At 44.0% G+C, this 23,658-nt stretch overlaps 1 protein-coding gene across 2 annotated transcripts in view; it reads left to right on the top strand.

The window, feature by feature from the left end:
- The first annotated feature begins 3,676 nt into the window (after positions 1–3,676).
- The window catches only part of waplb (WAPL cohesin release factor b), a 39,120-nt gene continuing 19,138 nt past the window's right edge, over positions 3,677–23,658 (top strand). Inside the window, exons 1-7 of one of the 2 annotated variants that reach the window (XM_010864932.4) lie at positions 3,677–4,207; positions 5,074–5,570; positions 14,336–15,059; positions 15,293–15,633; positions 16,102–16,235; positions 21,328–21,420; positions 22,612–22,782. In XM_010864932.4, coding sequence (XP_010863234.2) covers positions 5,096–5,570; positions 14,336–15,059; positions 15,293–15,633; positions 16,102–16,235; positions 21,328–21,420; positions 22,612–22,782 — 1,938 coding nt within the window. In that variant the 5' untranslated portion in view covers positions 3,677–4,207; positions 5,074–5,095. Of the gene's footprint in view, positions 4,208–5,073; positions 5,571–14,335; positions 15,060–15,292; positions 15,658–16,101; positions 16,236–21,327; positions 21,421–22,611; positions 22,783–23,658 lie in introns of both variants that reach the window. The other variant, XM_010864922.4, reaches the window with a different exon arrangement.

Consider the following 23,658-nt stretch of genomic DNA (forward strand, 5'->3'; position numbering starts at 1 on the left):
CACCACATGACACAGACACGTCATCACAAATCAAACCACATGACACAGACACGTCATCACAAATCAAACCACATGACACAGACACGTCATCACAAATCAAACCACATGACACAGACACGTCATCATAATCACACCACATGACACAGACACGTCATCACAATCAAACCACAAGACACAGACACCTCATCATAAGCGACCAAATGCACATTTTTCTACTCAAACCGCAAAACAAAAACCTCATGTAAAACGACCACATTCTCATCTGCGACTCGGAAAAAAATGAAAGCAAACAAACACGAGGTAAGTCCTCCAGACCGCAGCCGTTCAGTCCCCAACCCGCATCAGTCCTCCCAATCCAGCTCCGAATGCTCTCAGCGGGACCCTCTCACTAACCCCACAGGTGGCTCGGCCCCATTCATACTCACCATTGTGCTCGACAACAAAAGCGAACCGAATTAAAGATAATCACGTTCCAACGTGGCCAGCGGCCTGCCTCCATACTGGCTGCATGCGGCTGGCAGTGGGCCCTTGGTGGGAGACGTGTCCCAAACGTCTGATCAACTGTCTTCCCTCTGTCTCTCTTTCTCCACGGTTGTCAGCGTGTGCCCCTCTGGGTCTGGCAGGGCCTGGCAGCGTGCCGGCGTCTGGGGCCACCGAGCAGACTGGTGCCCGGCGGGAGGGCAGGCCATGTTCAGGGGTGGCTCGTCATGCGTGCAGGGCTGTGGAGAGTCAGCCGGAACACGGACAGAGAGGGGGGGGGCGGGGGGTGGGCGGTTTGGGCGGGCGGGGGGGGGGGGGGCTGAGCAGGGGGGACATACCAAGGGGGTTGGACTCAGCGGTAGACACGTGTGACTAGGGTGACAGTGACAACGGCAAGGCTTTTATGTAAGGCGTCGTGGTGCAGCGGCGGCTCTGCGTTGAAATAGTTGTGTAATGGCCCCCATGTGATGCTCAAACACCTGTTATTTCAGTTTCATTTGGCATTTGCATCCCAATGTAACCTTTATGTAATGTCTCTGCAATGTTTTTCTTTTCTTCCTGTGGCTCTCCTCTCTCACAGATGCACAGTGTCATCTTAAAGATGTCAAAGGCCTAATTGTCTCTGGGTTGGAACTGCCAAGCTTGTTGGAAACCGGCTGTTGTCAGATCTCTCCAGGTGCCAATATTCCCAAAACATTGCCAGTTTCTCAACATCAGGTTGGCATGGTTGGTACCGATTGGGTCTAGCACCCCTCCTGGTAGGCATGACTCTTGGCTGCGATACACTGACTTTGGCGCTGCGGACACAGCATGCCACGTACAGATTTCTGCTGGCTTAGATCTCTGTGGTAACATAGGAGTACTTCCTTGAAGTACCAAGGCCCTCTGCCAGCCTGAACTAACTCCAAACAGTAGTCTTGAAGAGACATTCATCTTGGGAGGAGAAACGGCAATATTTCTGTCACACAAGTAGAACACAGGTCACAGCACACACAGGCACACCTGTCCTTGTGGTCATGGGGTGATGCCCACTCTCATGGCTCTCTCAGCTTGTGCCTGCCCTAACAGGTCAGTGCCGAGGGGGTGAAGCAGCTGCCAGCGGTTGGTGTGGCCTGTTTGTCTCTGCCGATAGACACGTGATATGGCAGACAGCTGCAAACACACACCCAGGCAAAATCGATTAGACTGACAACCATGTAGTCACGAAACAAACATTAGGTAACACCTTCACATCTTGTCCCATTACACACCAGTCATACAGCAATACCTACAGGACTTCTTAGTAGTTCATGAAAACGCACAAATGAACAATCAGCACTAGATAGGATGACCCCAGCTGCAATTGGTCCCTTACCCGTTCCTCCATGGACACACTGCCTCCGAATGCCTAAAGGCAGACTTCATCTATAAATAGCATGATCAGAAGTGTGTATAGAGTTATGCCTACATCTCTTCCGAACCTACATGGGCTGAAAGCTAGACCTTACATCCTCTGGGATAAAGGATTTCGGAAATAATATTCAATTGAGTTTGACCTGGAGCATCCACCTCCAGGACTGCTGAGGGTCAACCTCTCTTCTTGGACAGATGTTCGATGTTCTAATAGTGACATGTGATTGTTACGCAAAGACGAATGCGCGCATGGTTCCATTGACAATCTGACCATAATTATGATAAGGATAATTAAGCCCTATAATGAAATACCTTCAGTGGATGCAATTGAAATATGTAATTGAAATAAATGTTTACTTTAAACTGCAAGTTGAGAGTGGGTCCAAAAAACTTGCTCAGGACATGACAGATAGCTTCTCTAAGTCAATCACAGAAATGAACCAAAACTTTTTTTAATAACATTATACATTTTCATAGGGTCACCGAATGTAGTCTGTCTGGGCCTACATAAATGCCACATGCCATTACTTCAATTTTGCATCCAGTGGGTGGATCCATAACCTTATTAATAATGATTGCTTCCCACCTATATCAACACTCAGAAGGCTTAATATTCTTGATCTGATTTGACCCCCTATGAATTAGCATTTTTTTTATCAGCAAATCCATCACTTCCTCAAACCACCTCCTCCCTGACACAGCACAGGTCAAAGAAGACGAAGTACACATTCCCCAATTCGGAGTCTGTCTCAGCAGCAGATGAGACCAGCAAAGGAAAGTGGCAGTAAAAGTAGGCTACACGCTGCTGGCAGTGTGTTTGCGAGATGCTGGGCAAAATTAAAAAAAAAAAAAATTATCATTTAAAACTGTCCGTAACACCTGCGGTGCCTCCACTGACACCCCCCCACCCAGTTTTTTTTGTTATAATACGTTTAAAATATACCATGTTTGTTTTAATCTATTTTGCTTACAAACAAGCTTGTAGTTGATAGGATTTGACTGCTGAGCTTTTTACAGATATTCTTCAAGAATGAATTGGTATAGGCTATAATTTAATTCATTTTAAGTCCAGAGACAAGTTAAAGTATATGATACCAGGAGCCATCTTGTAAGTTAACGTAACTAGAAGAAAGAAGCAGAGGTTAAATGGAGCTTGACCTCAAGCAGGAGCAAAACAAAAGTCTACATTCTCATAATATTTGGACTTCAAGAAGTAGTCTTGGTAGCAGTCTAAAAGATGAGTACCATGGTTCCCAAACTTGAGGTCAGACATCTTAATAGGAAAAAAATAATACTTTCTCTAGCATTGTATATGGCATGCGCCATTGATAAGACCTCTATTTTGAAGTAGTCAATTGTATTCTTAAGGAGTACAATAATTCAATGTCTAATGCCTTCCGTTGACCTGGTTGAACTTCTGCGACACCCACGCTAAAGCGCTCAGCCGCAAAATGGATTTCTCTACCGATCTCTATGATTCTTCCTGGCTTTTGAACCAATCACAACGAGGAATACTACTTTGGGAAACTAGATTATAGTTACATTTAAAGATTACGCTTCCTGATTGGATAATACTGCACTAGCAGCGAGGTGACATTGAGGGAGTTAAATTAAGATGATATGTTGCGCAACGGGCTATGACCCGTAACACTAAGCAGCAAAAGCGGTGAGGGTGTACTTCCTAAATAATAGTTGCGCTTCTCAGCAACGCAGAAAGATGGACTTCAATCGAACCATACATTTTGCTTATAGTCATGTTATCAACTAGTCAACATGGTGCATCGTTCAGGAAATATGTTCCATATTATGTGTCATACTCGTTTCTGTTTAGGCAGATAAAGCACATATATAAAAATAAATACCTTTGTGAAACAGACACCTACTCATTACTTGACGCGCTGCCTTCCTGATTGTTGACTATGTTCGGCTTTTCTGGCCCGACCAATGTTTTTACTTTTCACCTGATGCAAACTCCTCTGACTGTAGAAACCCGGGACAGATAATCAAATTCCATCAGTACGGTTGGGAGAGAAAAGACGAGGGAGGGGGAACCCGAATGGAAGCCATCGGAGTAACACAGAGGAGACAATCGAGCTAGATATAACTTGAAAAGGGGGACATATCATACGTAAAACTAACATTATCAAAACAACTTCGTGACCAAGGACACACGGGACTTTCCGCAGTCTTTGACTGTCCTGTAACTGTTATTATTAAAGCCAGTTTTGCATTGTTTATATTGTTCGAACAGGGAGGCCCGATCTGGTGGTGGTGCGGGAAGCGGCCGCCTTGGAGTGTTGTTGTTGTCGTGTGGTTCGGCCTTTTCGCGCACCAAGTAAGTGAAACGGCACATTGGTTGTGTATTTCGTTACATTTTGTCAAATATAGTTAGAATGCTATTCAAAGAATTCCAAGCCAATGTAATAATTGGATTTCGTCAATCGTGACGTTATCGTCTATTACTGTTAGCCAAATATAGCTAACTAGCTAGCTAACTACTGTACAGTGTAGCTGTTGTCGCTCTAACGTCTTTAACTAGCAAGCTGTAATGTTCGCTATCCAAATAAAGTTGATGATATTAGTGTTAATGCTAGTTTATTATCATCTAATATGCTTTATTCAACATTACATGGCTAGTTAGTCCCCCCTGACTGTCACACGACGGTACTGTAGCTATTAGTTAGCCCTAACGTTAATGGGTTATCCTAATGAGCTTGCCATATGGATCTATTTTGTTGTTAATGACATTCGTTTAATTATATTTGCTAAATAACATTTCTAGTTCATTCCGCCTGAGCGTAGACGCCACATTTACTATAATGTTATTCCATTAATAACGTCAACTGTTTGATTTAGCAAACGGTGCCTAATGTTCTAAGTACTGTACTGTACTAATGGTGATAAAAAAGTTCTAGATAGATGGCTTGCTGTATAACTTTTCACGTTGCTTTAGCCACATTTAGAACAGAGTATTTATTTACTGAACCTGACAATGTAGCTCACTCTACCCTAACGTAGCGATTACATTACTTTGAAGTAACATTTGTATTAAACTGAAATTCCTATCATCTGGATACATGCATGCATGACAAATCCACATCTCTCTGTAAACTTCAACCAAATAGTTTTAATTGCTTCAATAATAACTTGTCTAAGATGATCACAACTAATGCAGTTCATATTTGTTTTGATCTGTCGCAGAGAATATGAAACAGACGCCACAATGACATCCAGATTTGGCAAAACCTACAGCCGTAAGGGCGGTGACGGCTCATCATCAAAGTTTGACGAGGTCCTGTCCAACAAGAGAGCCACACTCAGCACCAAATGGGGCGAGACGACGTACAAGGCCAAGGTGAGCTCCAAGCGCCTGGGCCAGAAAACTGAGGTGGCAGAGCAGCCTAAGAGGCCCAAACTCTCTGACGACAGCTCTGAGGATCCCTTTGGCTTTGACAGCGATGAGGAATCCAAGACAGTCACCTCTCGTGTCCCACAGCCCAAAGCCTCCCCAGCCAAGCCAGCATCCACAGAGCTGCCCCAGACAAGGAGGCCAGTCCTCTCTCTGGAATCCAGCAGCAGGAGCAGCATGCTAACCAGCCTTCCACCCAGTAGGGCTACCTCTAGTCTGGGCAGTGACAGAACCCAACCCAGGCTAACTGAGGACACAGCCAGGTTCTTCAACACCACCACCACAATAGGTAGGAGAAGCCTCATGTAGCAATTTCAAGTCCATTGTTGAATGTAAAATCGTGCCAGTCGAAGGACGTGGTGTCAGTGATCTATTGGCATTTGTGCTGCCATTGAATTTTCCTCTGCCTGATTTGGTGGTTTTCATTTGTTCACATGAAACTTTGTGCAGTGTCAGCCAAATTTTTTTTTAAATTGTTGAAACAAATTGATTTCCTGGTAACTTACAGGGATGTGTCAACTCAGAATTGTGTTTGCACATGGAAGACATTTCTGTAAATATTTAAAATGCTTTTAATTGTAACCTTTCTGTGGCATTCTGAGGAACTGTGAGCTTAACTTTAGACCAATCAAATCCCTCTAAGAACTGTGGAGCACTCTGAGACAGTATTCTGACTGATTTGTTCTTTGCTTCAGTTTAGTTTTTCTCTTATGATAAGGATAATGTAAAAAAAAATCTGATCTAAGTTTAAGCAAAACATTAGGAAATTCAGCTGCTAACACTTTCAATTGTTATGCAAATAAATCTGATGGTCATGCATCACTATTGAAGGCATTGTTAGGTAATATAGTCATGCATCACTATCATATTGTATTGTTAGGTAATATACTTTTTGCGTTGCTGCAAAAAGTATATGTCACCTCAGAAATGTAGCTACTCTCTGCAGACTGCTCTTCATGAATTTTGTTTAATGAAAGACATGTAGTTACAAGCTTGTTTGACACAAAAACCAAACAAACCTTTTGTTGGTCTTTCAACAAAATTATGAAAATGCTAAATGCCCATTTATTTGATGGTCTGCATTTTGAAAATTGCAAATTTCAGGAAGCAAATTTGACCTATGATTGATTTCAAGCTAATGTATTTCTAAAGTAGTCTAATTATAGGACTGAATATGAAATATGACCTTCCCCTATAGTTTTGTTGACCAGTTAAGACATGAGTTATTATAATTAGCAGTTAGGATTTATACGCAATTAGGTCTATTCATTTTAGGCCATATTATGTCACCCAGCCTGTCTGACCTCATGCTTCTGATGAGTGGTCATTTCATTTCACTGCTGCAAATATTGTCAAGGTTTGACATGGAACAAATCTTATTTTGTCATATCTTGGAACAGAGTAACATCCAACATAATCTGTGTTAGACTTTTGAACTGGCTTCCAAAGCCTCCCAGGAGTGTGTTCACCTTCTGGATTGGAATAGCGGTGGACAAACTGTCAGCCTGGCAGGTGGCTCTCGTGGATAACATCCAAATCACTCGCCTGGGACGTGCTAACCCATCAGAATTTACAGTTTGCATTATGCTGATGCTCTTCTCTAATACGAAGCCGGTCCACTTGACAGGTGCAGCTTTGTTTTTGGAGGCCGACCCAACTGATGTGGCAGGTGGTTATGATTCTATTCAGCATTGCTAAGCGGGTTAATGTAATTTACTGCCAGAGGCAACAACTTATTTAGTTACGGGACTGTTTCAATGTACTGCTGCCGGCTGTGTTGTGTCCTTGTCCCCCCCAAAAAAGCATTGTTTCACATCATTTGACACCTTCATATTGCTGTATGCCCTCTGTCACACAGGGTCATTCAAATCAGTAGCACTCGACAATGTGTTGTGCCCAAGCTTTTAAACACTTAGAGAATGGGGCTTGTTTGAAACTCTTCTATAGGCACTGTAGCAGCATGCCTATAGCAGCAGGTACTGTATGGAACAATAACCATGTGTGAATCCGGTAGCATGAAAGTTAGCATTTATTTGTTTTGTATATATTCCCTTGTCAGTCTTCCCTGTAAAAACAGAAGTGAACGTATTAATTGGCACATTTAACTATAGCACAGCCATATTCCGACAAACCGAGGATTTCCTCTTAGGCCCAGTGTTCTCTTGTCCACCCATAGAAACTGTAATTGTTTGTCTGGCACTGAAATCAATATGACCAGACCAGAGATTAAAGGAAACTTTACAGAGCTGGCACTTGCAATCGACTGATGGCTAATGCTTATTATGCCCCTTTATCAAGCTAAGCATTCCAAGCTGCCCTTTTAATGTGACTAATTGTTTAAAAGCTTAGTTGGAACCAAAAAAAACGCTAACTCTGAGGCACTCGGTTATGGCGACAATGTTTTGATCATTGTTCCACTCAGACATGTGGAGAGAGAAGGTAGTCTCAAAATCCCTCAAATTTTCTTCCAAGTACTGGCTGCATAATAAACTAGCCCTTTTACAGCTTGGTTGGAAATCTAATCAGTAATTTCCTCAGTCAGACGATTTCTGAAGTTAAAAAGATTTCAAAATAATAAAACATTCCTGTTAAAATAATTTCCACGTGGGAAGGATATGCCGAACATAGGTTGTTCATCAAATGTCTTGGCATTCTCAGCTAAAACCTCAACACTGAATTATTGACAAAACCATAGTTATTTTTAAGTCATGGATGCAAAGTGAGGGGATGTTTATGTACGTATTTTGTTTTATTCACCGAAGTAACAACACAGTCTGTTCCAAAACATAGGAACCTATCTGTAGTCATGCCTGGTTACTGATTTTATATCTTTGGAACTACCCACAATGCACTGTTGATTGGTGATATCTACTAGCTATGAACTGTGCTCTAGTATTGAGTATTTTTGCCTTGTCCTTCTGTTCTTTATCACCTGCAAGTTATTTTCTGATTCACAGTGCCTCACAAAAGTATTCACACCCTTCGAGTTGGAGTGGGAACTTAGCTAAGTGGCCATTTTCAACTCTTTCCTGGTTCGCTGGTGCTAGCAAAGTCTAAAACTGGCAAGAATAGAGAGTACAGAGAGATTGTTATTCACGTTGGCACCAACAACGTTAGGATGAAACAGTCAGAGGTTACGAAGCAGAACATAGCATCAGCGTGTAAACTAGCTAGAATCGAGTAATTGTCTCTGGCCCCCTCCAAGCTAGGGGTAGTGACAAGCTCTACATCAGACTTGCGCAACTCATTCGCTGGCTGAAAACGGAGTTCTGCCGCAGGAGGTAGAGTTTGTAGATAACTGGCTCTCTTTTTGGGACTCTCCCTGAAATAGGGCCAGGCCTGATCTGCCGAGGAGCGACTGACTCCATCCCAGCTGGAGTGGTGCTCTTTTATCTAGGAACATTGACTGGAGTCTCACTCCTATAACCTCACCATGAGATAGGGTGCAGGTCAGGCCGCAGGCTTTTAACCAGCCTACTAGCATTGTCAGTCGATAGCATAGACAGAGTAGTTAATACAGCTTTACTTATTGCCACTGTTACTCATTCCAGGCTGAGAAAAGTTAAACAAGGTAGTGCTAACAAAAACAACCTTATTAAGATAAAGCCTTCCTCCACCTCGGTCACAAATAAAAATAAAAATGACTGTATCCACTCACATCTCAGAATGGGACTCCTAAATGTTAGATCCCTTGCTCCAAAGGCAGTTGCAGTAAATGAATAAATCTCTGATCATAAACTAGTTATGTTATTAGTTTATGTGAAATGTGGCTAAAGCCTGATGAATTTGTTGCCTTAAATAAGGCCTCTCCTCCTGGCTATACTAGTGATCATATCCCTCTTGCATCCCAAAAAGGAGGGGGTTTTGCTAATATTTATGACATCACTAATTTTCATTATTTTGAAGTTTTACTCATGAAAGTTAACCAGGCCCATAAATCATTTTACATAGCTACTATTTATAGGCCCCCCGGGCCATACACAGTGTTTCTCAATGAGTTTCCAGAATTCTTGTCTAACCTTGTAGTCATGGCAGATAGTATTCAAATTTTTTGCGATTTTATGGAGAAGTCCAATGATCCTCTTCAAAAAGCCTTTGAAGCCATAATTGACTCAATGGGTTTTATCCAACATGTCTCAGGTCCAAAACATTGCCACAATCACACCTTAGATTTAGTCCTTTCACAAAAAAAATTCATTGTAGATCTAATAATTTCCCCCCAAAATCCTGGATTATCGGATCACTGTCTTATTACATTTACTGTTAAAACAAGAAATCCACTTGCTCCGCAAACAATGAGTTTCAAAAGCCGTACTATAAATTCTCGGCCTACAAATACATTCCTTGATATTCTTACAAGTTCGCTCATTAACGGCAGCGTAAATAAATCTGTAAATGATCAAATCGAGGATCTAAACTCAACACTGCGAAATACATTAGATACGGTTGCACCCCTAAAAACAAAAGAAATACGCAACAAGAAACTTGCTCCCTGGTACACAGACAATACTCGAGCACTTAAGCAAGCCTCCAGAAAATTGGATCCAAAGTGGCGCGCCATCACGTTGGAAGTATTCAGACTAGCCTGGATAAACAGTACACTACAATACCGAAAATCACTCACGTCTGCACGATCAGCTTATTTCTTCAACCTGATTGAGGTGAACAAAAACATTCAGAAATTTCTCTTCGATACAGTTGCAAAGTTAACAAAAAAGCAAAGCTCAGCGAGTGTAGTGGGTTTTCACTTTAGCTGTAATGAATACATGAACTACTTTGAAAAGATCATCACCATTAGAAAACAAATAACGGTCTCCTCCTTAAATAGTTATGGTCCTCAAAATCTCAGTTGTCCTGAACCTTCCTGGCCAGGTGTCAATGGGGACACTTGAATTTTTTTATACCGTATCGCTCGTCACATTCACTAAATTTGTAATGAGTTCTAAACCCGCAAACTGTCAGCTAGCTCCCTTTCCTCTGGATGTGTCCCAAACTCACAAAAAATAGCAAGTCAAAGGTATGCTTTGGTGTTCCTCAAGGCTCAGTTCTGGGCCCATTATTGTTCTCACTATATATGCTGCTTCTGGGCGATGTAATCCGAAATCACAATATACATTTTCACTGTTATGCTGATGACACAGTTATATATTTCAGTGAAGAATGGAGAAGCCCCAAAATTAGCTACTTTGGAATCATGTGTTTCAGATATTAGGAAGTGGATGACTGAGAACTTCTTGCTCTTAAACTCAAGAAAAACAGAGATGATCGTTTTAGGACCCAAGACACAAAGAGCGTTGTTACCTCGATGGTCGTATCCCAAAAAACTGTAAGAAACCTTTGCGTTACCCTTGACCCTGACCTCTCCTTTGATTAACATATAAAATATGTCTCAAGAGTTGCTTATTTTCATCTTCGAAACATTGCAAAAATCTGAAACTTTCTATCCAAAACTGATGCAGAAAAACTAATCCTTGCTTTTGTTACTTCTAGACTAGATTACTGCAATGCTCTTCTTTCCGGTTACCCTGACACATCAATAAATAAACTTCTGTTAGTGCTGCACACGGCTGCTAGAATCCTAACTAGAACACTTTTTTTTTTAAACACATTACTCCTTTACTAGCGTCCTTACACTGGCTGCCTGTTAGGGCTGATTTTAAGGTTTTACTGTTAACCTATAAATCAATACATGGACTAGCTCCTACTTACCTTGCTGAAATGATCCAGCCATACATACCTACACGTAACCTACGATCGCAAAATGCAGGCCTTTTAATTGTACCTAGAATTTCTAAACAAACAGCCGGAGGCCGGGCCTCAATAGATCCACTACTCAGTGCAAACTTTCAAGTGTCTACTAAAAACTCATCTCTACAGCACGGTTTATGATTAGGTGTAGCCTGGCCCGGGGGCGTGAAGGTGACCAGTAGGCTTGATACTGTCCACCCTTGCTGTCTTGCCAGGTGGGCTTTCTTTGCCACTGGGATGCCCTCCCTCCAATGCCTTTCGGGGGAAGAGTCACTGGCTTGTTGTTGTCTCTCTGTTGTGCACTTGTGCAATTGGGCTGTACTCTGCTGGCAATACTCTGCCCTCATTCAGGGTGGTTGCGGTTGGTGGGGGTCCCTTTGCCTGGCAATGTGGGTGAATTGATTTCCTGCCTGTTGGGCCCTGTCCGGGGCCTCCCCCGGGTAGGGCCACAGTGTCGCCGGACCCCCCCGTCTCAGTTCCAAGGTCTTACGCTGCTATAATACTGTGCTGGGGGATTGGGTCAGTTCTCCTTCCCCGCTAAGTTCTCCTTCTCCACTATAAATCGTTGTTGTTATGAGGAATGCATTTTCTGAATTTTCCCAGTCTTCTCCCGTTTTAAACTTTAGGAGGTCATGAGGTCCTGGTCCACACCTGCGGAGTACCTGGTTTGGGAGGCCCGTTGCTGTCCCTGTCCTTGTCCATCTGGTCATACTTCTGACCTAGTCTAAATTTAAATAGACTCTGGATTTAGCCCACATGCATTTATTAATTTTTCCAATTGGACTCTTAATATCTCACCCGGCACAGCCAGAAGAGGACTGGTCTCTCCTCTGAGCCTGGGTCCTCTCTAGGTTTCTTCCTAAATTTCGGCCTTCTTTTTCCTAGCCACTGAAATTCAACACTACTGTTGTTTGCTCCTTGGGGTTTAAGGCTGGGTGTTTCTGTAAACGCACTTTGTGACAACTGCTGTTGTAAAAAGGGCTTTATAAATAAATGTGATTGATTTCCTCATATTTGAGTTGGTTATAGATCCGGGAATTCACTCAAGGAATTCTTCTTAAAACCATTCTGATTTCATGTGTAACACAAAATGTGGAGAAGTCCAAGGAGAGTGAATACTTTTGAGAGGCACAGTATTGGGACATCCCTTGCTATTGGTGTATAACTACTTTGGTGTGACCCCCTGACCTGCGAATCAACCACATCACATACCTACGCTGGGTGTACCTCAAAACTTAAAGTATTCACCCACACCATAAAAATCATAAGCTAAGCTGGGTTATTTTAAAATACCCTGAATAGGACAGACTGTGCATACAATCTGACTCTCTTAGATTATTATTTCTTGTGTGTACGCATATTTATCCAACCTTTGAGAGGGAGAACGCCGCTTGACAAGGGAGCTGGGCTCTTGTCGGGCCGTAGTCTTTTCAAAGTGTGGAAAAAAATGAATCAACCTTGCTATCTTGCAATGTCATGGTCAGTAGGAGAATTGTTGAGACACGTCCCGTGCCTCTTTTGACAAAGGACAGCCATATTCAACGGCCACTAGTGTGATGAGCAATCAGCGAAACACACAGGCCACAATTGTTACGACATTATTTTAATTCACATAAAAATATTAGATCAGACGGAAGGCTGAATCGACCAAAGACGTTAGTGTTTGAACTCTCCCTGTGTAGAAGTTCAAAAGATACTGCTGTGATGGTGCATAATTATATCTGAAACACCATGATTATCTAGGGACACTGATCCAACACCCCAAATAGTGTCTAGCTGTGGATTTTCCCTTTAACATGGGACAGGCCCTAGCAGGCAATCTATATGGCCATCTTTTATCTTTCTGATGGCAAAGGCTTGCTGTTTTGTCTTCTGTGGGCTCATACTGGTGTTGAGCTATGGTAAACGCTGGTATTTTGCAACTCTCTAAAACTCATAAAAAATGTCAGACATTACTTCAGCGATGTTCTGTTCTGGGAAGTTGGACTGGCATCTTTTAATTGCAACTTTTACTGTCCACTTACAGTCCACTTTGCACACTCGCTTGTGTAGGATTTCCAATAGCAGTGTGTCAGAATGTGCTGGTCTCATGGATGTGGATTTAATGTGCATGATGTAGCAGCCCTGTAATGTTGGCATGGTTGAACATGGTCATTGCTGGTTGCCTTCTAGCTTACTGTGAGGCAAGTAGCTAGGCAACACGTCATTCACTGTGGTTTTGTAGTCAACTAGATTTCTACAACAGGTTTCACGTTGCTTGGTAATTTATATAAAAAAAATATAGGCTATGGGTTGTTGTTTATCTGTGTCCTTCATAAGCATGTGTGGTTTGTGGTGGATCACTCCCTTTTAAAGATCTAGACTAATCGTGTTGGCCCTCTAACATAGTGTGAACAGGAACCCGAAGACTATACAGGAAAACGCCTCCTCGCTGGCTCCCAGTCAGATTCTGCATTACCTCCAATAGTCCTCATTTACACTGTCGGGGTTTCCTCATACCTCTGCAACCTCCATACATTTATCCTCCTGCTGTCTCCGCCCCTCTGGACTACTCGCCATCCCCAAAACAGGACTGTGCATCGGTGGGGGGCGGGCTGCGCACTCAGCTGCCCTCAGACTCTGGAACGGTCTCTCCTCAGCCACCGGCAACTCTCGCTCTATCACCACCTTGAAAAACACGTCTCGAACACCATCTGTTCAGTCTGGCTTTTCCCCTCTGCTTAGCTCAGCCCTCAGCTCTTAGTGAACTGTATTTCCTTTCTTCTGTTGCTTTTGTAGATTTGATCCTTTTTGCGGTACTGGTTCATTTAGATTTTTTTTTTTAGGGACACTTAATCCAATGTTTGGTTTATTAACAAATTCTGAAATAAGCACAGTGGCAAATTATTAGTTGGGGAATTCAGACCAGAGTTTCCCACACAAGATATACATACAGTACTTGACCTAAATGGCAACGTTTGGACTTCAATGTGCTACCACAGAATGGTTCTGTGACTGTAGTGAGCCTTTAAGGGGACAGCACACTTACCTGTTTATGGGATATATTTACTAAAATACAGCGCAGTCTATTCTATCGGCTGATGCTTATTTCTCTTTATTCAAACCTTCACCCTCAACTGTTTGTTAATTATTTATACTGTGCATGCAATAGGCATTCAGCTCTCACTCATGTCCCCATTTTCTGTTTGGAGGCAGTGTCACAGATGCTGCAGTGAATCGAGGCAGCTTCAGCTGCTGTATCACTGTCCGACATGGTCACTGCCTGGCACCAACGTGTTGCTAATACACTACCCTTTCCCCCTCCAGCCAGGCCCAGTCAACCGAGTTGGTCCACCGGGGGTGAGTGCGCCACTGGGCAGAAACACAGCTACTCGTGGTACCGCAATGCCTCGGAAAGCGACAAGAAGCCGATCGCTCAGACCACCACGCTAAAGAGCGAGGCCAAGGAGGCTTATGACAACTGGGATACTGTGATGGGTCTGGGTCCCACGTCTCCTTCCCCAGAGCCCCCCAGAAATCCCCCTTTGTCAATGTTTGGTAGCGTGGGGGACTATGGCCTGGGTCTAGAAAGGGAGGACAAGTCCTCCCCGGAGCCGACTCCTAGTTATGAGGTGGGCCAGGGGGGCTTTGAGGTCCCAGTGGAGCCGTCTGAGTCCCAGGACCACTCCCAGTCTCTCCTCAGGGCCAGCACCAATTGCCGGACCTACCGCCGGCCTAACAAAGGCAAGCAGCCTGGGGACTCAGGATATGACAGCGTGAGCAGTACCAGCACGGCCTTCAGTGGTGGGTCCGGTTCTGGCCTGCTGGGAAGCATCAACACAGAGAACAGTACCAAGCCGGCGGTCTGCGGGCGAACGAGGGACTACACCGTGTTGCACCCGTCCTGCTTGTCGGTGTGTAACGTCACCATTCAGGACCGGGTCATGGAGGAATACACCCCTCCTGCCGCCGTGGCCTCCCCCCTGACAGACCTGGGAGAGGCCGGCCGACTGAAGAAGAAGACAGAACCAGCACAGGCCAAGCCTCCAAGGTGACTTCATGTTTGCGACCGCAGCTAAGCTGATAGACAGGGATAATCACTATTGTTAGGTTGTAATGATGTTTGCTCTGTGTTTACTGTCCTAGCAGTGAGAAGAGTCTGCAGTCTGCTGTATATGCTATGCTCTGACATGTGCTTGTATATTATTCTAGTTTTGCCAGTAACTTATCCACCTGCACCAGCCATTTCATGTCAGCATGTTGTTCTAATATCTGTTGTCTCAGACCCACACAGCGCAAGACTAAGAAAGACACCAAGCTGGACTTCTTTGGCTTTGAAGAAAACAAGGTGGGCTTTTCTGCCTCCCAAGAGGACGATGGTTCTGACCCTGTGATGTCCGGCAGTTCCAACTACAAGATCAAGTACTTTGGCTTTGACGACATGAGCGGAAGCGACAGCGACGAAGATGAGGGCTCCCGCGCCGAAGCGAGACGGAAGGCTAGGAGGGCAGCGGCTCCTCACCCCACTGCTGCACCTGCCGTGTCTGTGGCTGCCGTGGACGTGATGGTGTCCAGCCCCCTGTCTGGCAGCGAGGAGCCGGACGGTCTGACCAGCAGAACCACAGGTCAGGAACAGGGCCTCAGGCCAGGTCAGTACCACCACCCACCCCCCCCTTGGCATACACCATCTTAGTAAGGAGACACTCAGAATCAGGTGCCCTCAGGCAAGGTCAATAACACCAACATTGATCTTTCTCTATACACACACTCTGAATTCTTTATTTGAACACACACACAAAACCCCATGAGTGTTGTAATATTTTGGTCAGGATTTGGAGTGAAAACCGCAAATAAAGCCAGACATTTCTAAAAAGAGAAACGTGGAGTGTCTTACTCACCTAGTCGCGTGTCTTTGCTGTTTTATGTCCATACAAGTATATATCATAATGGGTTTTCTAATAATATCCAATCTTTCTGATGAACGTGACTTGGTTACAGAGGTCACGTAATTCATTATGAGATCTTATGGACTTACTGAACTGTGATGTTCCTGTCATAGTCTGAAACATCTGTCTTCAACATGTTCCCTGTAGATGTGATGGACTTCCCGGAAGACAACTCTGCCTCTGTGGGCCTGGAGATGCCCAAGAGACCTCAAGCCAAACCAGTGGAGAAATCCAAGGAGTGCAGACAGACCAATAGGAAGATCTTCAGTGCCCCCAAAAAGGTAAGAGGTGTGCGGGGAGACTAGTTTGGCCTTGTGTTCGTTAGATCACAGTGACGCACTGCAGAAGATTCAGCAGCTTTGGATGAGTTCAGGTAGTACCTGTTTCAGACCGTTAGGTGCCTAATGAACTGGACCAGTGTTCACTCTCTAACAGCCTTATGGGAATCTCCTATGAGGTATTATGTTTCAAACTATGCTTTATGAGAGTTGTGAAAGAATCTGCGCTAACATGAGCTTTTCTCAGAGACAAAAACACGATGTTCTATTTTTTTATGATTGGAATGAATACACATGTGGCGTGTGAAACTTGGATAATACTGTAGGTTGAATCGGCATGTACGTTAATATTTGCCATGGCATGGTTTTCTTAAATTGAGAGTTTCATATGGACATGTGGTAAGCTAAAGAAGCTAGCTAGCAAAAGATGTCCACTGCATTAAAAGTCCACCTCAACCTGTGCACGCCCTCGCCTGTATTGGGTTGAGAGGGAGCTGTAGTTTTTCTGGTTGAACTCTGTTTTGAAATTTGTAAGTAGTTTATTACAGGCATGTTGAGTTTCGTCATGATCTCGGCATCGGCACTTTTCGAACGTTGTCATTGTGTACTAGGGCAGTAGCAGCCTACCGGATTCTTGCGCGTCACAGTTACCCCGAGTAACGGGACAGTAAAAGGGGGAGTGGCAAGTGTTTTTAGTGGGCAAGTTCTTGTGGCTCCATTCACATGAATGACGGGGCTCTGTTTTTGGAGAACATTTGCTCTTAAGCTTAAAAATCTAGCCTTGTACAAATTCATTTAGGATATTGTGTTATGCTGTATGTGTTTAGATGATGGTCAGATTGTTGAGAGTTTTGTCTGTAGAGCTGAAAACACACTATACGTAACTGCCTATTGCCTACTGCGTCTCCAACCATTCATAAATCACTTTTGTTGCATTCAATTAGGCTCATTCTTCTGTCCTCAGCAACTTTTTTTCTAGGTCTTGTTGTACAGGAGAAATTACTGCAATGTTTCTTGTCAATATAGCTGGATATATAAACGACTCTAATTGAGGCCCCATGAATTTTGCTGGACATTTCCCCAAATTCACTTTCCTCTGTTGTATTTTTCCTGGCTTAGGTTTTTCAATTAGATATTATCTGGGGGCCTGCTGTGTCTGATATGTCAGATTTCTTCATGAAATGTTGCTGTGCAACACAGGCAACTGCCATAGAATTGTCTGCAAACATTTGTAATAAAATAGTTTTTATGTGATATTCTGTCTAGACTGATGAGGAAAAAAGTATACTCAATTCATTTTAGAATAAGGGTGTAATGTAACAAAATGTGTGAGAAGTGAAGGGGTCTGAATACTTTCCGAATGCATTGTATTTAATATAACAATAGCCAAATTCACTTAAAAATTATTTAAATTAACAATAGCCCCCCTTACTGAACAGGTTATTTATGAGTCCTCAAAGGGCAGAGTTTTCAATTACTATTGCTAACTGCAGGGGTAGTGAAGTGGAACTCTGACACATGCAGTGTTAATGCATAATCATGCCAGCTTAGGGTAGTCTATTTGCAGCCTATTCCTTCCCTACTGTACACGGTTTTTGATCAGGGCCAGTAAGGAGCCACACGGGAACCGGGGTGCCTTTTGGGACTCGGCCGCTAAGAACCCTCCTGAAAACCAATTGAATTTGATGCATAACAATGAATATTCTTTTCTCACAGTTTGCTTACAAACTGCAAAAACAACTGTGGTTTTGCATAATAATACAGCCATTCCCTCTGTCCTTTTTTTCTTTTTTTGCGTTCCACTTTTCATTCTGCCTATCCAGTTGTGTTTGATGCATTATTTGTGTGTTCGTTCTGGATGTGTGGACGTGACTGAACAGTGGGTTGGTTGTGTGTTGTTTATAAAGAAGGGCTCTCTCACTGTCCGTTTCTCTATCTCTCTCTTTCAGCCAGGATTATTGTTATCTGTTGCCTGTGGACAGGCCAAGGTTGCCCCTTGCCTCCTCTCAGTTCACAGCACACCCACCAGGCTGTCCCTCCTACATTAATCATGAATATGATACACCTAGTACCATCTTTTCCTCTCACATTCTGTCCCATCTCTCATCCTTCTTTGTCTGCCCGTCTTCCTCTGTCAGTCTTCCAACCAATGTTTATTTTCTCTGTCTTTCTCTCTCACGGTTTTGTTTCTGTGGCGGTTGTCCCTGGGCAGTGATTTGGCCCGCATCGCTCCTAGAACTCTTACTCTTATTGCTTTTTAGTTTTTCTTGTTGTTTTCTTCGTCGTGTCTTCAGTCCCAGTCAGTTGTTTGTTGTGCTGTAGCAACCGCTTTTTCCTGTTGTCTGTGGTTCTCCTGCTATAGGGGGAAGCCTAAACGGCTGATATCTCTTGGTTTTGTGCCTAATCTCCAATGTTTAGGCACATGAGGGGTGTCTGGTATTTTTCACATGTAACATTTGACCCTGAGAAATCTTGTCTGTGCGTGCGTGTGAGATTCCTGACAAAGCTGATCGTGTAGGCGGTAAATAATTTGGCAGTCCAGGCAGCGGTAACAGAATTTGTGGTGGTTGGGCGGGTGACTGTGTGGTGGATTAATTAGTCCGGCCTGCTGAAGGCATTGGATTGCAGAACTGAGGCATTTTCTGCCTTGGGAGAGCCATTCTCCTCACAGTGGTTTATCATGGTGGGCATTTATGGCACTTGGTAATGACTCATTTCAGACAGTTAAAAGTAATTAAATTAGAATGCACCATAGGTTGTTTATATTGTCAAGCCCAATTCTCCCCTTGGTAGAGATGCACAGGTGTTCAAAAGCCCTGTGTTTCCCCAACCTTAATCATCTTGGTAACTCTAAGTCTGCCTTAATGACTCCAGCACTCAAAGAGCGCTTGGTCATGTTTGGAATACTGGCCTAAATACAATGAATATTTCTCATTAAATCGATACCTTGCTGGTGGTTTTGTATGCCTTTATTTTGTCTTATTCATTGTCCGTTTGTGTGGGGAAAAGAGCGAGGAGGGCCAATGAGAGAAGCAGAAGTAGGCACGCCCAACTCTGCTACACAACTAACAGCCATTATTTATCAACTCATAACAGAACCTGTCTTGGATGGAGAAGTATAGAGGAGCTAGCCAGCTATATTCTTTTGGCTTAATTCACTGTTTTCTCCCCTTCCCAATCATATTCAGACTCAACGTCCCAACTTAGCGTTTTGTAGCTGAATAATTTTTGTCTCTAACTTTAAAAAATGGTATTCCCTAAATATATAAAATTTTCTTTTGATTTAGTGAACTGTCATCCACTTGCTAACAGTACATACTGCATATTTCTGAAGGGACCACCACACCATTAGTGCTCCTTTGATAGATGAACCCAGGAAGTAATGCATGTCATATAAATTAATGGATTATATTAATCTATAATTCCCCCCCCCCCCCCCCCCCCGCATCTTTGGTGCGTGTGCGTGTGTGCACGTGCTCACAAGTAGTATGTGTGCATGTTTTAGAATGTATGCAAACATACTGTTGTCTCTATTTATGCTGGACCATAACATTGGTTGTTTAGTTTCTGCCTTGAGTTTTCTTGAGTCCCCTGTCTATAGCTGTAAATGACATCTCCCCAGAATAAGGCTTTCTGTGCAGCGACTCATGAAAAGGACGTATATACATTTTTATTTAGCTGTGTTTGGAAGAAGGAGCTCAAGTGCTCGATTCTCTTTCCCTCTGTTTGACCTTGTATCACGCCAGTGTCTGTTGTGTTATTGACCAGCAAGTGCGCATGCACACGGAGAAGGGATTTGGTCACACCATTGACACTGCTATGCGGCCAGGCTGGGGTAAGATGTGCAGGTGGGCGGGTAGGGATGGGGGGGGTGGGGATGGGGGGGAGGGGGGGGGTCTGCCTCCACTTAATAATGGGAGGATCAGGGCTTAGAACAGTACAGGGCCTGAATGAAAGTTTACATACTCTCAGTTCATTGTTTCCCGCAGTGTTCTGTTTTGAGCCAAAGCTTTTTTTTTGTCTTTTATTCTTCTTTTTTTTAAATGTGTATTCATTATTAATATCCCAGCAACAGACTAAGCCAATTCTCCTTTTAAGCCGAAAGGAGAGGAGCCAAGGTCTGTTTGACTTTCAGTGTGTATGTACACAGTGCTGGCGGTTGTCGCCAGTCAGTCCTGCTGTTTGAGTTGTCCTGGCTGCCTCTCATGGTTTAATAGGCGTTCAGTCAGTCTCTCTTCTTATTTGTTAGGGGAACCGACAAAGACCAGTGTCTCCAATCACATCCACTGTCATCTCACTCTGGGCTTTGAATTGCCAGGAACATCATGATACAGTATATTCAGTGTTTAGTGGCTGATAGAAATCTTACGATTCTGTATTGCAATTCGCAATAATATTACTTTTATTGTGATTTGATGTTCCATACATTGCTCAACATATGAGGGACAAAAGAGCCTTTGCTAAAATGTTGGTTAGTTATGGATGTAAAAATGCTGAAAACAAATGTGTTCCCTATATTGGAGATGGAGAACAAGTTGTGAATGGAAAAACACTTGAGTTTCAAAGCGGATACAGCAAACTAGTGAAAACAAGTGTTACATTTATTGTCCAAATGTTCAATACTTCCTCAAAGACTATTACTGTAGGGATCTGCATCAAAATGTCTACTCTTCAAGCATTGCTATGTGTGGTATGACACTTGAGATCTGTTACCGTCCAAAATCTGACTTTCAGACTAGCTCAAATGAGACCACGTAATAAAAATACTTTTACCATTCCTACTTTATGAACTATAAGGCTTTTAGTATCTCCATTCCTTTCAATCGCTGCAATAGGTCACTGTAAGCAGTGCATAGCCTATGAAAACCCAATTACCACTGCTGTCTTGCCCCTAGAATTATTTCGCAAGGGTACATTTTGCAAAACTGGCAAAGCCCAATGAATTGACTTCTGTAATTTTTCTTTTCTAGTTATAGTCATTGATTTTCCTTTAATGTGTTCTGATACTGTACTTGCGGGGTTTGCTGAACTGTGTGATGAAATGTGAAGTAACCTAATGGAGCTGCTTCACTGCTCTGTTTCTGTTACCCTGCAGTCCCCCACTAAAGCGGTGTACAACGCCCGGCACTGGAACCGAGAACCAGAGGAGCTGCCCCCTCCACATGTCCCCCGGTCGACCACTGCCCCTGTGAGTAATCCCCCGTCACCACCTTGTCTTGTGCAGTCATACCTCCTAATCTCATCAAGCCTCCTTGTAGGTAACGGAGACGTCCGTTATTCATTACTGCTTTGAATGGAGCGATAACCGCAGACTAATGCAACAGTGCTGTGATGTTTGTTCAGCAACTATACTGTAGCTGCAACGCAGGAAAAGCCAAGCAGCAGCAGCAGCAGCAGCAGCAGCAGCAGCGCGTGAGGGTTTTGTACGTTGTGAGTGATGAAACAGGAAAGAGCGAGACCGCAACCCAGTCCACTGGCCTGTTAAATGTATTGCTTGTAATTTGTCATCTTTTCTGGTTGCGTAATAACTGTTGACCCTCTCAAATGAAGAGATTTAACTAGCTAGCTTACACTAGGCTAATTGGGAAATCAAAACTTAGTTTTCTTTATTACAATTTCATTCAGATTATTTGCAAAGTTTTTGGCACTGTATCATTTCCTTGTCCTTTTAACTATTAGTTCTGTCTTTTTGAATTCCGTCTTCCATTGATTTATCATCTTTCCCCCAATAACTTGCCACATGGAGGCTCATATTTAGTCTAGTGATGTTGTTGCGATTGGACTAGGACAACAACAGGCTACTCCTCACCCAAACACCTGCCTCGCGTCCACTGGGGGGCCACTGGGGGCCACTGGGGAAACACTGTATCTGATTCATTAATCAAAATGTTTTGAAGCACATCTGGCACCAGCCTGTTAACTGTGCATTTCGGTTCTGAATGCTGCTCTTACAGCTCATGTTATTCGTGCATTGCAGGGCCCTATATCTTCCTCTCCCCTCTCTTTCCCCTCACACTGCCGCGCTAACCCTCACACTGCCGCGCTAACCCTCACACTGCCGCGCTAACCCTCACACTGCCGCGCTAACCCTCACACTGCCGCGCTAACCCTCACACTGCCGCGCTAACCCTCACACTGCCGCGCTAACCCTCACACTGCCGCGCTAACCCTCACACTGCCGCGCTAACCCTTGCGCTGCCCGACTAGTTTGTGTGGTTGTGTGTGTTACTGAGACGTATCTTGCCTTATGTAAGGTGCAGAAGGCTGTTGGCTCGCCTTCGACTGCATGACTCACCAGCAGCAGGGCCGTGTGCCGAGAGCAGGTGGTTATATGTGGTTTTGCCCATCTCTCTGTTGACACTGTCCCTCCCTCAACCAGGCCAGCCAGTCGAGTGGGAGCAGCAAGGACTCGACCAACTCTCACAAAGACGACGGCCTGTTCAAGGCACCCCCATGCCCACCGCCCAAGGTCATCAAGTCGGTGTCGTTCCCCACCGAGCCCTACCAGGACATCGTCACCGCACTGAAATGTAGGAAAGAGCACAAGGAGGTGAGCTTCAACACGACCGCCCCCCCCGTCGGGGGTTGATGATAGAATGTGGTTGCCTTGCTATGTCCCACTCTACGACTCCTTGTGGCTGCTTGGGAGCATTTTAAGCTCCTACTTAAAAACATGTCAGACCACAGTGGCATTGGATGTGTTTCAGAAAGGATTCATGTCTTCACATGGACGAGTCGGCTGGGAGCGTCTGTGAGGAAGCAGAGTCTAAGTCAAGAATTGGATATAATAAAAACAGTGTAAACATTATTTTTTTTTTTAAATAAAACTATATGCTTGTGAGACACGTGCCCCCTGGCAACCTCCAATTGTTTACGTCCTTCTCTCCCCCCACACATCTCCGTGGCCTCTGCTTCCGACAGTTCTGTCTCGGAAATAATTTAGTCCAAAAAGAGAAAAGAACCGGACTGTTTAAAGCGACCCCAGGGAATTGTAAGGCTGTGCATCGATTGCTGTCCCTCCTCCATACCTCCTAGAAGAACATACTGCCGGATCCCTGACCCCCTTATTTATCTCATTGGCCGAGTGGTGTCTTGCATGCTGAGCAGCATTATCCCTTCTAGGTAATGCGGTGTGGGCAGTCTGAGGGGAGGTAGCAACAGAATGATGTCCCTCCCACCTTATTAGATTTCACCTGCAGTTTAATTTGTTGTTTCTCGTTTGTGTTCTTGGGCGGCCCTGCAACAGGAAGCGGGCGTGTTGCTCTCACTCTAAGAATAGTAGGAACGACCAATGCAGCTTGAGCTGGCGTTTACCTCATCCCTGCTCTGCCCTCACATCTGTGTGTCATCAGCTAGCAGTAGAACCGTAATGTAACTTTACAGGGGTGGGTTATGTAATGAATGCTGGAAGACATGGATCCTTTAG

This window comes from Esox lucius, chromosome 5 (assembly GCF_011004845.1).
Source record: "Esox lucius isolate fEsoLuc1 chromosome 5, fEsoLuc1.pri, whole genome shotgun sequence".
NCBI classification, from domain to species: domain Eukaryota; kingdom Metazoa; phylum Chordata; class Actinopteri; order Esociformes; family Esocidae; genus Esox; species Esox lucius.